Source organism: Chiloscyllium plagiosum, chromosome 14 (assembly GCF_004010195.1).
Source record: "Chiloscyllium plagiosum isolate BGI_BamShark_2017 chromosome 14, ASM401019v2, whole genome shotgun sequence".
Taxonomy (NCBI): Eukaryota; Metazoa; Chordata; class Chondrichthyes; order Orectolobiformes; family Hemiscylliidae; genus Chiloscyllium; species Chiloscyllium plagiosum.
In genome coordinates this window covers 20649710-20662524 of record NC_057723.1, presented here as the reverse complement: position 1 = coordinate 20662524, position 12815 = coordinate 20649710, and the positions used below count along the sequence as shown (strand labels likewise).

Here is a 12815-nt window from a genome sequence, read left to right as displayed (position 1 = left end):
CCAGGAGGCATTACAGACACTGGACACTCAGAAATGAGAAAATCCAGCAGTTGAGAGGTGGCAGCTAGCATTTTATAAAATTCCTTGATGCACTTATCTGTCCAAGGTATTATTACCCTTTATGACTTGTATTGCATGGGATACTTTCTCCAGGGAAACAGAGACACCTAGTTTACTTTCTTTCTTTTGCATTTTGCAAGTTTCTATCAATAAGAGGATTTGTGCACCCTCTTACAAAGCATCATGAATTATAATTTGTTCCTTCTAAAACACATGCGGGGTTTGGCAGGAAAGAGCTTTGAAAATCATGGTCATGCTGGTCACCTCAGGATTCCTAAACCCCTGGGGTCCATAGTTTATTCTTGGAATGTTCCTGTTTTAAAAGGTCTCAAGAGAAGATTGTGGCTTTGAGTTCTTCTTTTGCTCTTACTGAGGGCAGCTAGGGGAGGTTCTTGGGGAGGTGAAATTATCAGGGGAATTCATTCACATACGGTTTATTGCTTTATAGAACCCAATGGGCCATGTTCCTTATCATGTGATGCTTTCCATATAATTAAGCCCTACCCCATTTGTACTCAGTCACAAATTTTGGGCTGACATCCCAGTGCAGGCCGGAGTGTTGGACTGACAGAGGTACCGTCATTTAAACATGACAAACTAGGTCACCTGTCTGCCATTTCATAAAAGCAAAATGCTGCAATTGCTGAAAATATGAAATAAAAACAGAAAGTGCTGCAGAAACTCAGCAAGTCAGGCAGTATCTGTGAAGAGAGAAACAGAGTTAACATTTTGAGTTCAATTTGGTTCTTCTTCAGAATTCTTTTTTGCCCTCTCAAGTGGAAGTATAAAATCCCAAGTGACGATTCTGAAGATGAATAGTGGAGTTCTCCTCATACTTTGCCCAGTATATTTGACAACTGAAATAAGTTACTTGAATATTATATCATTAGTGCCTGTGGGAGCCTGCTATGTGCAATTTGCTTAACACAATTTCTACATTTTAAAAGTATTTGGTTTGCTACAAAGATTTTTAGCACACCACGAGGCTGTGAAAGGTGCCATTTAATATATGTTTTTCTTTTAACACAGACTGTGCAAAGTTTCTAGAAATTAAGTTGGCAAAAATAAACTCTTAAGAAGAAAATTAAGTTGCAAAGCAGAATGGTATTTGACTGTGTCCTCCAACATCAGTGTATCAGAATAATGCTGCTTCTACTCCAGAAATTATGGTAAGTATGAACTCATCTTTGTATTTAAAAAAACACTAAAATGGGTCAGCTGTGCAAAAAGCAGAACTCCTATCCTATGTCAATGTAATACTTTATGAAAAACTGTTTGAAATCATTTTAAGACTTATTAAAATCTGCTTGTGTAAATGTTTGTCTTTTGTAACTTTTCTTTTTGAAATGCAAGTGTATAGTAAGTGGCAGCTGTGTTGCAAGACTGTGTTTGGTTGTGAGAGGAGAGGAGGGGGCACCCCAATGGATTGCTGTTTCCTTTCCAGTCTGGCCTGACCCCAAGGCACTGGAGGGGAGGTTTCTGCAGAAGGGTGTCAGCAGATTACTAACAACTTCTTTCCACATCAGGAAATGGTTTGACCCAGGCTGTTTGTTCCAAACTGGCTCTTTTTTGCAGGCTGCAGATTCTGTATCTGGTGGTGTCTCTAGTGGAGTTTCTTTCGCTCTGTATCATCCAGATCTTTAATGGAACAGAAACACTTTCTGAGTGGGGAGAATTCAGCTGTGTGACTAGGAGGGAATGGCTCATCATTCCAAATCTCCGTTAAGACGCTCCTTCAGCGAACATATTAAAGATTCTACGAACAAGGCATGGAATATAATCTGGAAAAATACAAGGGAGAAAAGACTTTCAGGTCAGTGCATCTTTTTGTACTATTTCTAATGATCTATGCCTGATCTATAAGCTCATTGTTCACTATCTAACAGTAATATTGATTAAATGACAGACTGTATTATGTTCAAGTCTCAGCTCACTTCCTAACACTGACTTAACTGAGAAAATAGAGTGAGCATGTTAGCTCAGTAGCTACTTCCCTACTTTGTCATTGGTACCTTTCAATGTATTGAAAGCTCCACTGAGAAAATAACCTGCAAAGAAATCTTTCCTAAGCCTTTCTCTTGTATTATTGAATACCAAGGGATAGTCAAGTCACGAGATATACATGAGTCAAACACTGAGGGCTCATGACGTGCAGTCAACCTTCAGGTGACATTGCTGCATCTGTATGTTCAAGCACAATGTCAGCTGATTTTGATAACCACAAGAAAGAGTGAAAGGAGAAGGTAAAGTCTAAACTTGTTAGTTTGCTAACCTGCACATGAAGGCTTGCTCACCTCCACAAGTTAAATGTTAAATGTTCAGAATGTATGGATGATTACAGATTCAGCACCTTCATGTTTCCCCTCTTCCTCCTATAAACAAAAATGCTTCTGGTACCCATGGCAGATGTTGTACAGCTTTTCTTTTTACCCCTTTATGTTCGAAACCTCATTTCTGAGAAATTGTCACTCCACTAGTTTTTAACTATGAGTACTGTTATCTGAATGTGGACAAGACTAAAATCAATACAGCATAAGTTTCACAATATTTGTATTTCAATAAAAGCATAATCCATTCCTATGATATTTTACTATAGTAAAAATGATTCAGTGAGTTTATCCAATGAGTATAGAACAAGAACATTTCAGGTTCAATTCAAGATTGTTTTTATATCCAGAAGTGCTCTTACACACAGCTAAATGATTTTTATTCCCCATTGCCTAACCACCTATGGTATCTTCTTTCATCTATTAACTACTGCCAGTAAATCACCATTGTTTTTAATTGAATAGCTTAAGTGCAAAACCTGTTAAGAGGGTTGGTTAGTTGAGTTAACTGGACAGCTGGTTTGCAATGCAGAGTGATGCCAACAATGTGGGATCAATTCCTGCACTAGCTGACATTACTATAAAGGATTATCCTTCTCAAACATCTCCCTCACCTGAGGCATGGTGACCTTCAAGTTAAACCGCCATCAGTTCTCTCTCTCTAATGGGTAAGTGCTGATAACAAAAAATAAAGCCCATTAAGATCAAACCATCAAAGGTGAGTCAGCATGGTGGCTCAGTAGTTAGCACTGTTCCCTCACAGCACCAGGGACCCTGCTTTGATTTCCCCCCTCAGGTGACCGTCTGTGTGGAGTTTGCACATTCTCCTATGTGGCTGTATGGTTTTCCTCCCATAGTCCAAAGATGTGCAGGTTAGGTGGATTGGCCATGCTAACTTTCCCATAGCATTCAGGGATGGCTAGGTGGATAAGCCATAGGAAACATGGGGTTACAGGGATAGGTTAGGGGTTTAGGTCCGGGTGGGATGCTGTTCGGAGGGTCAGTGTGGACTCGATGGGCCAAATGGCCTGTTTCCACACTGTTGGGATTCTACCTGAGGGAGATATAGGACGGGGGGGGATATAACAAACTGGAGTTTGTTAGGGAACATTTCTGATGAATAGCTTATACCCGAAACGTCAACTGTCTTGCTCCTCGGATGCTGCCTGATTTGCTGTGCTTTTCCCGCAGCACACATTTTGACTCTGAATTTAAAATCTGTACCAAATTAATTGATCTCAATCAGATGAGAATAGGATCATTATAACTGCCTCAATGCCTTTAAGTTTTCTATGCAGTAATACCTGATAGAAATACATATATGGTCATCGGGTGAGGAAAGGATCAGACTTGGGTCTGATAATGCCCAGGACCCAATTGAAAGCTGACCTATACTGTCAAAGCTCCCCCATTAAGAATAATCACCACAGAAAGGTGCCAGTGAAACCTACTGCAAGAGTGAACGCCTTATGAACGTAGTGTTAATACCCACATAGTGAATAGAATGTTAAACCCACATAGAAAGATTCCGCAATTAGAAAACAAATTAAACCACCAGATAATCTATTTTTGATGGTGTGAGAAAATGGAGGCTTGTTGGCCAGGATTCATGTAAATCTTCACTCTTCTTTAAATACTGTCATACATCCACCAGTGCATACAGAGAGGCTGAAAGACTCACCAAAATGCTGGTACCTCCAGCATCGCAACAGTCCCTTTGTAAAGGACTGAAATGTAAGCTTAGGTTATGAGCTCAAATCTATCCTGGAAGTTATAGAAAGTATAAATCAATATCTGGGAATGAATTACAGGCTGTAGTCCAACCAAGATATTCAGTCTGTTTACATATTTTTAAAAATGTTACCCAGAACTGAGCACACCGCTGCCTAATTGAGAGATTCAGATCATTTTTGTGTATAATGATGTGTATGTAGGAGTAAGTAACAGGCTCTAATCTAATTACAGTGCTCAAATGATATTATAAACTATGGAAACAGTGCAGGAGGGATGTATGGTCATTCTCTGAGTCTTTCAAATTAGATCGCTGCCTTCAGTTCCTGGCAAAGCTGCATATCTTTTCAGATTCAGACAGATATCTCATTTTTGAGTTTGAAAGTACATCGGTGTGATTCAGGACACGATACAGAAAGACAGCAGTGTTTTATTTCAGTTTTTATACAGTTAATTACAGCAATATTTTATGTCAGAAATACATTTCGTATGTGTGATTACTTTCTAGCTTAGTGCAGTTACACAGTATGTTGGAGCAATGCCACATGTGAACTGTACTCAGGCCCAGATGCGTAAATTCCCTCAGTCAGATATCAATCTTCATCATGCTGTTGTGGGAAGGTGCCAAACAGAGGTCAGGAGTTTCTTTCTTCACAGAGGGAAGGAGACAATCTATATTTATATAAAGCCTTTGAAGTAGTAAAACATCTCATGGTGCTTAAAGAAAAAAAACGTCAGACAGTGAGCCTTTGCAGATGGATTAGGAGACATGACTGAAGACTTGATCAAAGTCATGCATTTTGAGAAGGTTTTCAAAGGAGACAGGAGATAGAAAGACAGAGGAATTTGAAGAGGGAGTTGGAAAGATGCAGGCAGAAGCACCTGAAGTTTCAGCCACTGAGTAGAGTGGAAATAGAGAGTGGAATGCATAGATTGTCAGAGTGAGAGCACTGAAGGACATCAGATAACATTTAAGGCTGATGCATCTTACAGTGGCATGTGAGACAATTTATAAAATTATACATGGTTACAAGGATTTTAAATGTTATAAATTGTGGAAGAGGAGTTAATGCTGAAGAAGGTTCACTGGATCTGAATTGTTAACTCTGCTTTCTCTCCACAGAAGCTGCCAGGCTAGCTGAGTTTCCTCAGCAATTTCTGTGGCTATTATCCTGCTGCTTTTCCCCCTAAGGCTGTGCAGCAGCTGATAGTGTTTGCAATTGTTGCTGTTCTTCTGCAGCAGTTCCTTTACGATTGCAGATGGATTAGGAGAAGGTCTGCGAAATTGATGTGTGCCATGCTTCCCCAGCTTACAGCAGATCTGTGAGAACAGTCTCAGTCAGAGAGAATACACACAGTCTTAAAGGGATACCTCACCCCTGATATCCTTCCAAACTAAACACCTTACAGAGAGCAGTGCTACACCTGCCCAGGCCCCAGGAGACATGCATTTTATTTAATTCTGCAATGTTAAGTTTCTTGAGATGAATACTCCTTGCACCAGCCTCCCAGGATGATGGAAACCTTTATCATTGTAGGATTATCTTGAAGTCTGACAATGACCCTTCTCATACACAGTAGTAATACTAATCTCATAAGGTAGTCGAAGAAATGTGGCTTTCAAATGAAGCAGTTGCTAGAAGCCTTCCCCCAGTACACTGCCCTCACCACACACACCTACCACAGGATATTGGTCCTTATAGCATTTGTCTAGTGTGTGAAGATTAAGCAGCTGCAGTGTTATGGTTTATAGTTTTAAAGATTGTGCGCCTTGACCAAAAGTGGAGATGAGGTTTCTATTGAATGTGCTTTGCTCCATTGACTCTTATTGACCTCCTCTGCTGGGGCATAATATACTCTCAATCAGTCCATGATGAGATGAGGTCAAAATTGGATGGTCTTAGAAATGTTGTCGTTATGCTTAAACATGACCTCACTAAGGCCAAAAATCACAAGACACCAGGTTATAGTTCAACAGGTTTATTTGAAAATACTAGCTTTTGGAGCACTGTTCCTAAGGAGTGGCAGTTCAAAAGCTAGTGTTTTCAAATAAATCCATTGGACTATAACTTGGTGTTTTGTGATTTTTGACCTTGTCCAACCATTGGCACCTCCACATCATGACTTCACTAAGGTAGATAGACAGCATTGTGTAATCACTGGATTCATAATAACTGGCATTGCCTTTAGGAGGCCTCACATTCCAAAGCTGAACTCAGCCCCTTTTCAAAAAAAGTTACATATTCCTCCCACATGGCTTTGTTGATATCTAAGCATTTTTGCACAGTTGATTTTAGCATCAATATGGTGAGGTTTAGACTTTGTGTTCAATATAATAACTTACATTATCTGTCTGTGTCTCCCCAAGAAACCACATTATGGTTAAGTTAAATTTCCTCTGGCCCAGTAATCCTTCATCCTTTCTCTTTTTCGATTTACCCCCTTTACATCACCATTAATGTGCCCATTTAAACCAGGTGCCCTGACTATCAAGGTGTTGATAATACTACTGATCCTGCACTCTCTTAGATCAAAGCCAGAGTGACCATGAATGATCTTCATGATATCTCAAGAAAATACACTTGCCATTTTAGGAGGAAGAACTCAATTGAGGAAGTTTATCTCTGTTAAGAGAATATGATATTTGAAGTCTCATCTAATTAACTCATAACATTTGCAATTATTCTCATGTCCACAGGGAGAAAGAATTCACACCCTTGCAGTCTTACCAGCTCTACTATACAACATCTCACATCGTTTTACATTTGGAATTATTACTAATACTAACACATAGAATTATGTTATATCTGATTTGATAAAGAAGAATTGAATCACACACCTACTTTTTAGCCTAGTGCAGCCACACTTCAAATAAAGATGTTCACTCCCATTTTGGATTGAGTAGAATATTCAAAATTTGAATCATTTTATGAAGAAAATGTACAGCCTAAAATGCCAGCAAATTTCAATTTTATTTGTTTTTTTTGTTTCCCACAGTCTGCCCACAGCTGTTGTATTTTGAAATTAACTGTCAGTGGAAACATTACAAAAATGTGGTTTGCTTGTTTGTGTAGCCAATGACCACAGTTTGCATATCCAGCAGTGCTAACGTCACAAGACTCATGTGGTCATATGGCTCTTCAAATCTTCCCTAATATTCAATAAAACTATGGGTTTTCTTTGATCACAATTCTAGTTTACCCCTGATCTCCATACCCTTTGACTCTTGTACAGTTCAAAAGTCTATCTACCTCAGCCTTGAATATACTTGACAATTGAACATCCAATAGCTTCTTGTGTGGAGAAGTATAAAGATCCTCAATGCTCTGAATGAAAAAAATATTGTTATAATCTCAGTCTTTAATGATTAATCCCCTATCCCGAGACTGTGTCCCCGAGTTTCATACTCTTCAGCTTGGAAAAAGAAACTTGCAGCAGCTATCCTGTCAAATCCATTGGAAACTGTTGAGTTGCAATGAGATCACATCTCATTTCTCTAAAAGGTCCACAAATTATAGATTCAAATACTGTCATTAGATTAATCTTCACTGTACTGCCTCCAAGTCAAGTATATCTTTCCTTGGATGAGGGATGTTTAAATTATGCACATTACTCCAGAAGTGATCTTACAAAAGTTCGGTACAATTGCAGCAAGGTGTCTTTACTCTGGTATTTTAATACCATTGCCCTGAAGGCCAATATGCCATTTGCCTTCCTAACTGCTTGGTGCACCTCTACGTTAACTTTTTGTAATTCTTTGAGGACAGCCAAGTCACTCCGAAAGTCAGCATCTCAGTTTCTCACCATACAATGCATTTCTATTCTTCCTTATAAAATGAATAATCTCCCCTTTCCACACATAACATTGCAGTTGAAATAAAAATAAAAACAGAAAATGGAGGCAGTACTCAGCAAGTCAGATAGCAACTGCAGTCTGAGAAATTGAGTTAATATTTCAGTTCAAAGACTTTTATTACATTTGCAAGTATGAACTCCAAACTTTGTCACTTTCATTCTGTGACTGACTCCCACTCTGATCTCTTACCATACAGTTCAAATTAAGTTCAACAGAAGCCACCTCAACTTATAATAAGGCACTTTTTCAATACAGGACTAAATACATAGTTCAGTAACTCCAGATCACAGTCACTCCTCAAATTTATTGGATAACAACTATTGGTCTCACTGCCTTCAACCATCCCTGACCTGTGTTCCATATTATAGTAGCTGGGGAGGTTATCAGGCAGTCACTCACCCTTGGCAGTAAACCTCATTCTGCCTCTGCCATATATTATATGTAACTGAGAAGGGAAGAGGCAAAATGGCTGGTGAAATAACTGCACAGAGGCCAGTATCCTGTCACTAAGTCACCCTTTATTTACATGTAGAGAGTCCTTGACACTGATCTAGCTTCCTCAGAGCCAGCTCTCAGAGGGAACAGATGTCTGACACTCCTGTTCTTATCTATCAGCTAGGACTCTCTGATTGGAACAGATTAACAAACACATTCAGGAAACTCACATTCTGTGAGGTCCACCTGGTTGACTTCATGACAATCGCTACGGCCCTCCCCCACTGAGTCCAAGAACATAGGCCAGTCCTTTTTCTTGGAGCTTCTTCTGGTGTGTTTTAGCACCGGGTTAGGTTCCTCCAACTCTGTCTCTGATACGGCAGCATGTAACACGTAGCAGTTTACCTCTTGCATCCGGATCGTATCAGAAGAAATTCATTCTCTTCTTCAGGTAGCAAAGGTATCGAGGTGGCGACATCATTGTGTCCATCTCAGAGTCCAAGGTGTCTTCAACGCTTAACAGAAAGGGAGAACCCATCGATTCCAGAACAGTTGGAAAGGCTGCAGGGGAGCCAAGTATGTTTTGCTCCCACACCGTTTACAAGTTTGCACCTTTCCTATGGTCCACTTGCTTGTTCAGGACTATCACACCTATTCGAACTTTATACATCACTGGACCTGACTTCATGTCGACCTTGTACCCATGTGGGACTATTTCCATGGTTCCTACGCAAAACTTCATCCCCTGAGATCAACGGTCTCTCTCGCTTAGCAGAGTCACATATCCAGTATTGGCGTTCCTAATGCCATTTCACCCTTCTCCCTCCTCCACCCCCCAACTGACCCCTCCGAACCATGAAGATCAGATTTAACCAGGTACGGAGTCTTCGACCCATTATCAATGCTGCTGGAGCTACAGTTATCCCTGTAATTTCATGAGTCGTTCTCTAAGGAAATATGAACCAAGACAGTTTGGTATCTAGTGAAGCTGTAGGCTGTATCTTTAAGCCCACCTTCAAAGTTTAGACTGCTCTTTCTGCCAGACCGTTGGATGATGGATGGTATAGAGCTGTCCTTATATGATGAATACTATTCGACTTTAAGAAATACTCAAATTCCCGGCTGGCAAATGATGTCCCATTGTCCATGACCAATACTTCTGGGAGTTTGTGTATTGCCAAAGATGCATGCAGTTTTTCTATTGTCATTCCCATGTTTGACAAATAAACTCTATGCATGCCCAATCACTTTGAGTGGGTGTCCATAGTGACTAGGAAAATTGAGCCCACAAGAGGACCTGCATAGTCGACATATAACTGAGTCCAGGGGTTACCCGGCCATCCACAAGTGTGGGGGAGCTGTTGCCACTAATGTTTGTCCTTGTTGGTGTTTCGGGTACTGCCCTTCCAATGCAGCTATGTCTGCACCCAATTCTGACCACCAGATATAACCTCTCATTAACATTTTCATTTTGGAAACCTTTGAATGACCCTGGCGGATTTCAGCCAGAATCTAGCGGCAACCTTTGTTCAAGACAATCACTCTTGTTCCCCTTAATAAAATGCCATTCTCTACTGTGATCTGGTCTGTCCAGGTCCAAAATGGGTTAAACCCTGGTTGTGACGGTCTTTTGATTCCCCCATTACCACCACCAGTTTCAGTTTTGCTAGGACCGGATCTTCTTGCGTCCAGAGTCTGATAACGTCAGCTGTGACTGGTAGTGTGTCCAGAAAATTTAAAACTGTTGCAGTGGTAGTACCATCAGTGGTGTATCTGTAAGTGGGAGGTGGCTCAGTGCATCCACATTTGCTATTTGGTCTCCCGTAATGTATTCCAACTTGTAATTTATATGCCCTTATAATTAGAACCCACTGTGAATTCGCCCTGAAGCTTTGGGCGGCTTTGACTTGTCCACATTAAGTAGACCTAACAGGGGTTTGTGGTCCATTACTATTACAAATTCATGTTTGTAAAGATATTGGTGCAACTTTCTGATTCCAAATATGACCACCAAATCTTCCTTCTCTATCTGGGCATATTTACACTTTGCAATAGTCAAAGTCATGGCTGCACTATTGGGCGTTCCTCTCTGTTGGACCACCAATGGGCTAATACTACCCCGATGCCATATAAGGAAGCATCAAATGTCAAAACCAGATTTCAATTATTGATCATAGCTATTTCCTTACTTCTCTGGCGACACAACCATTTCCAAGGCTGACCTTTTTTAAATTGATTCAAAAGTGCCAGCATAAAAACCAGGCCATGTGTATGAACGCTGTATAATAATTCACCAACCCAAGGAAAGATTGAAACTCCAGTACGGACATGGGGGTATCGGCACCTTTGACTACTCTCACTTTATCCTTCAACAGATGCAACCCAGTCTTATAGACTCTGTAGTACTGATTCTGTGATCACTGAAATGGCTGTACTGGTATCAACCTCTATTGGAACCAGGTGACCATTTAACCAGACATTTATTTTAATTGGTTCTGATTTGGATGTTGCTAAGCAATTTAACTGTTCCAAACCAGAAGTAGGTGGACTTTTCAGGGTGTGCACTCTCCTGGATATCAATCTAGGAGTTCTCTTACTCCATTTAGTTCTAGTGGGACTCTTTTGCTGTCTTGAGTCCACATAACAGCAACAACTACAGTGGCTTGCCAGCTCAGATCTTGGGGAAAATGTTAATCATTTAGCCGAGGAAGGGTCACCGGACCCAAAAAGGTTAACTGAACGGATTTCTTTTCACAGATGCTGCCAGAGCTGCTGAGCTTTTCCAGCTATTTCTGTTTCTGTGGCCGAGGCTTGACTTTATATTGGGGTTTTGCTGTGGGCTATCCGAGAGTCTCTCTATTTAGGACATGTCCTGACTGTTGCTATGTAATTGTCTTCACTCAACTGGTGATCCCCAGGCTAGGTCAGAGTTGCGAGGGTGTCCATTTCCATCAGAATATCCTGCAACTCACATACCTCATCTGCTGCATTTTTCGTTGATCAAGTCTAGTTGGGCTTCAGGTACTAGGTGCTTTTGCATGATTACATTATTAATCCCAAATCCCAAACTGTCTTTCAGCATCTCATTAAGGGTTAAACCAAAGTCACATTCCTCTGCTAGTCATCTTAGCCTAGTCAAAAATCTCGATACAGATTCCCCTGTTTCTCAAACTGTCGAGTAGAACTGATAGCATCTCAGAAGTAACATTTCTTAACAAAATCTGTCAACTCTTGAAAGGTTTTAGTATCTGGTGCCTCAGGAAATGTTAGGTTCTTAATAACCGAAAAAGCAGAGAGTCCACAAGTTGTCAGGAGAATTACTTGTTGTTGTTGTTATTCATCTGCCCCCATGCCATTTGCCCAGAAACAAATAATTCATTTTTTCCATAAACTAGGCCCAGTCTTCAACTTCAGGACTGAATGAGTCAAGCTTCCCAAATAACAGTATGATGTCAAAAATGCTTACATACAATTCAAAGACCACTGCTGCGAGCAAATTTTTTCAGGAGCGTGCTTTTCTCTCGCCACCACTGAACTAACTCCACAGAGGCCGGTATCCCATCACGAAGTCATCCTTCTTTGACAGATAGTCTTCCTTTTGGACAATTTGGATGGCCAGTTTCTCTCTACGGCAGGACTTTCTCCCAGATGAGATGGAGCTCCCTCTCTGTCTCAGTTGAGGCTGCTCTCAGAGTATCATCACTGCAGGGCAGATGGAAACCAAGTTAGTGGACTCAACACCAATGTTTCCCTGGGGAATGGGAAATATGCTGCCAGACCCATTGAACAATTCCAGCTTCATCTCATTTTTAAGGAAAAGCCACACGGTAATTTTGGGGGTTGGGAAGGTTCTGTTTTCACATGGGCTTTCCAACTGGTTTTCCATAACTTTGGCAGAAAAATCACAGAAACACTATAAAAAGAGACACAAGGACTACTAGTGTCAATTTTCCCGAATGTGTCTTCCACTGGAGTTATGCCAAATGTGTCAGAGACTGAGAGTTTGTCCCCTTCTCTTGTCTCCCTCAAACAATTCTGGAGAATTTGACCAATTTTAACAACAGCCACATGCCAATGTCTTTTTTAAAAAAATTCACATCCACTGATGGAGCTTTTATCCATTTCTAGTTTTTTCAGGTGAATTGGAGAGGAGGTAGTTCTGGGAAGATTTCAACAGCTAGAAATGTTGCCCCCAACTTTTTTGGGATGTGATCTTGCTGAATGTTAATACAGAAAAGAGTTTTGTTCAAATTTAAGCTTCAGTATGTTGGCTCTCCTAATGCAGAAAAAGGTCACATTCAATGATTTCCAGATGGTTGGGAATGTCCCAAAGTTAAACATGGCCAGGACAAGACAGGGGGTGTGAAACAACATCCTCTATTCATTTATTTGTTTTGGGATTTTTG

The 12815-nt window shown here is 40.5% G+C and overlaps 1 protein-coding gene across 1 annotated transcript in view; it reads left to right on the top strand.

Moving 5' to 3' along the window:
- The first annotated feature begins 1423 nt into the window (after nt 1-1423).
- LOC122556533 (rho GTPase-activating protein 7-like) overlaps nt 1424-12815 on the top strand; it is a 166719-nt gene continuing 155327 nt past the window's right edge. Inside the window, exon 1 of the mRNA XM_043703302.1 lies at nt 1424-1873. Within this exon, the coding sequence (XP_043559237.1) occupies nt 1759-1873 (115 nt within the window). The 5' untranslated portion in view covers nt 1424-1758. The remainder of the gene's footprint in view (nt 1874-12815) is intronic.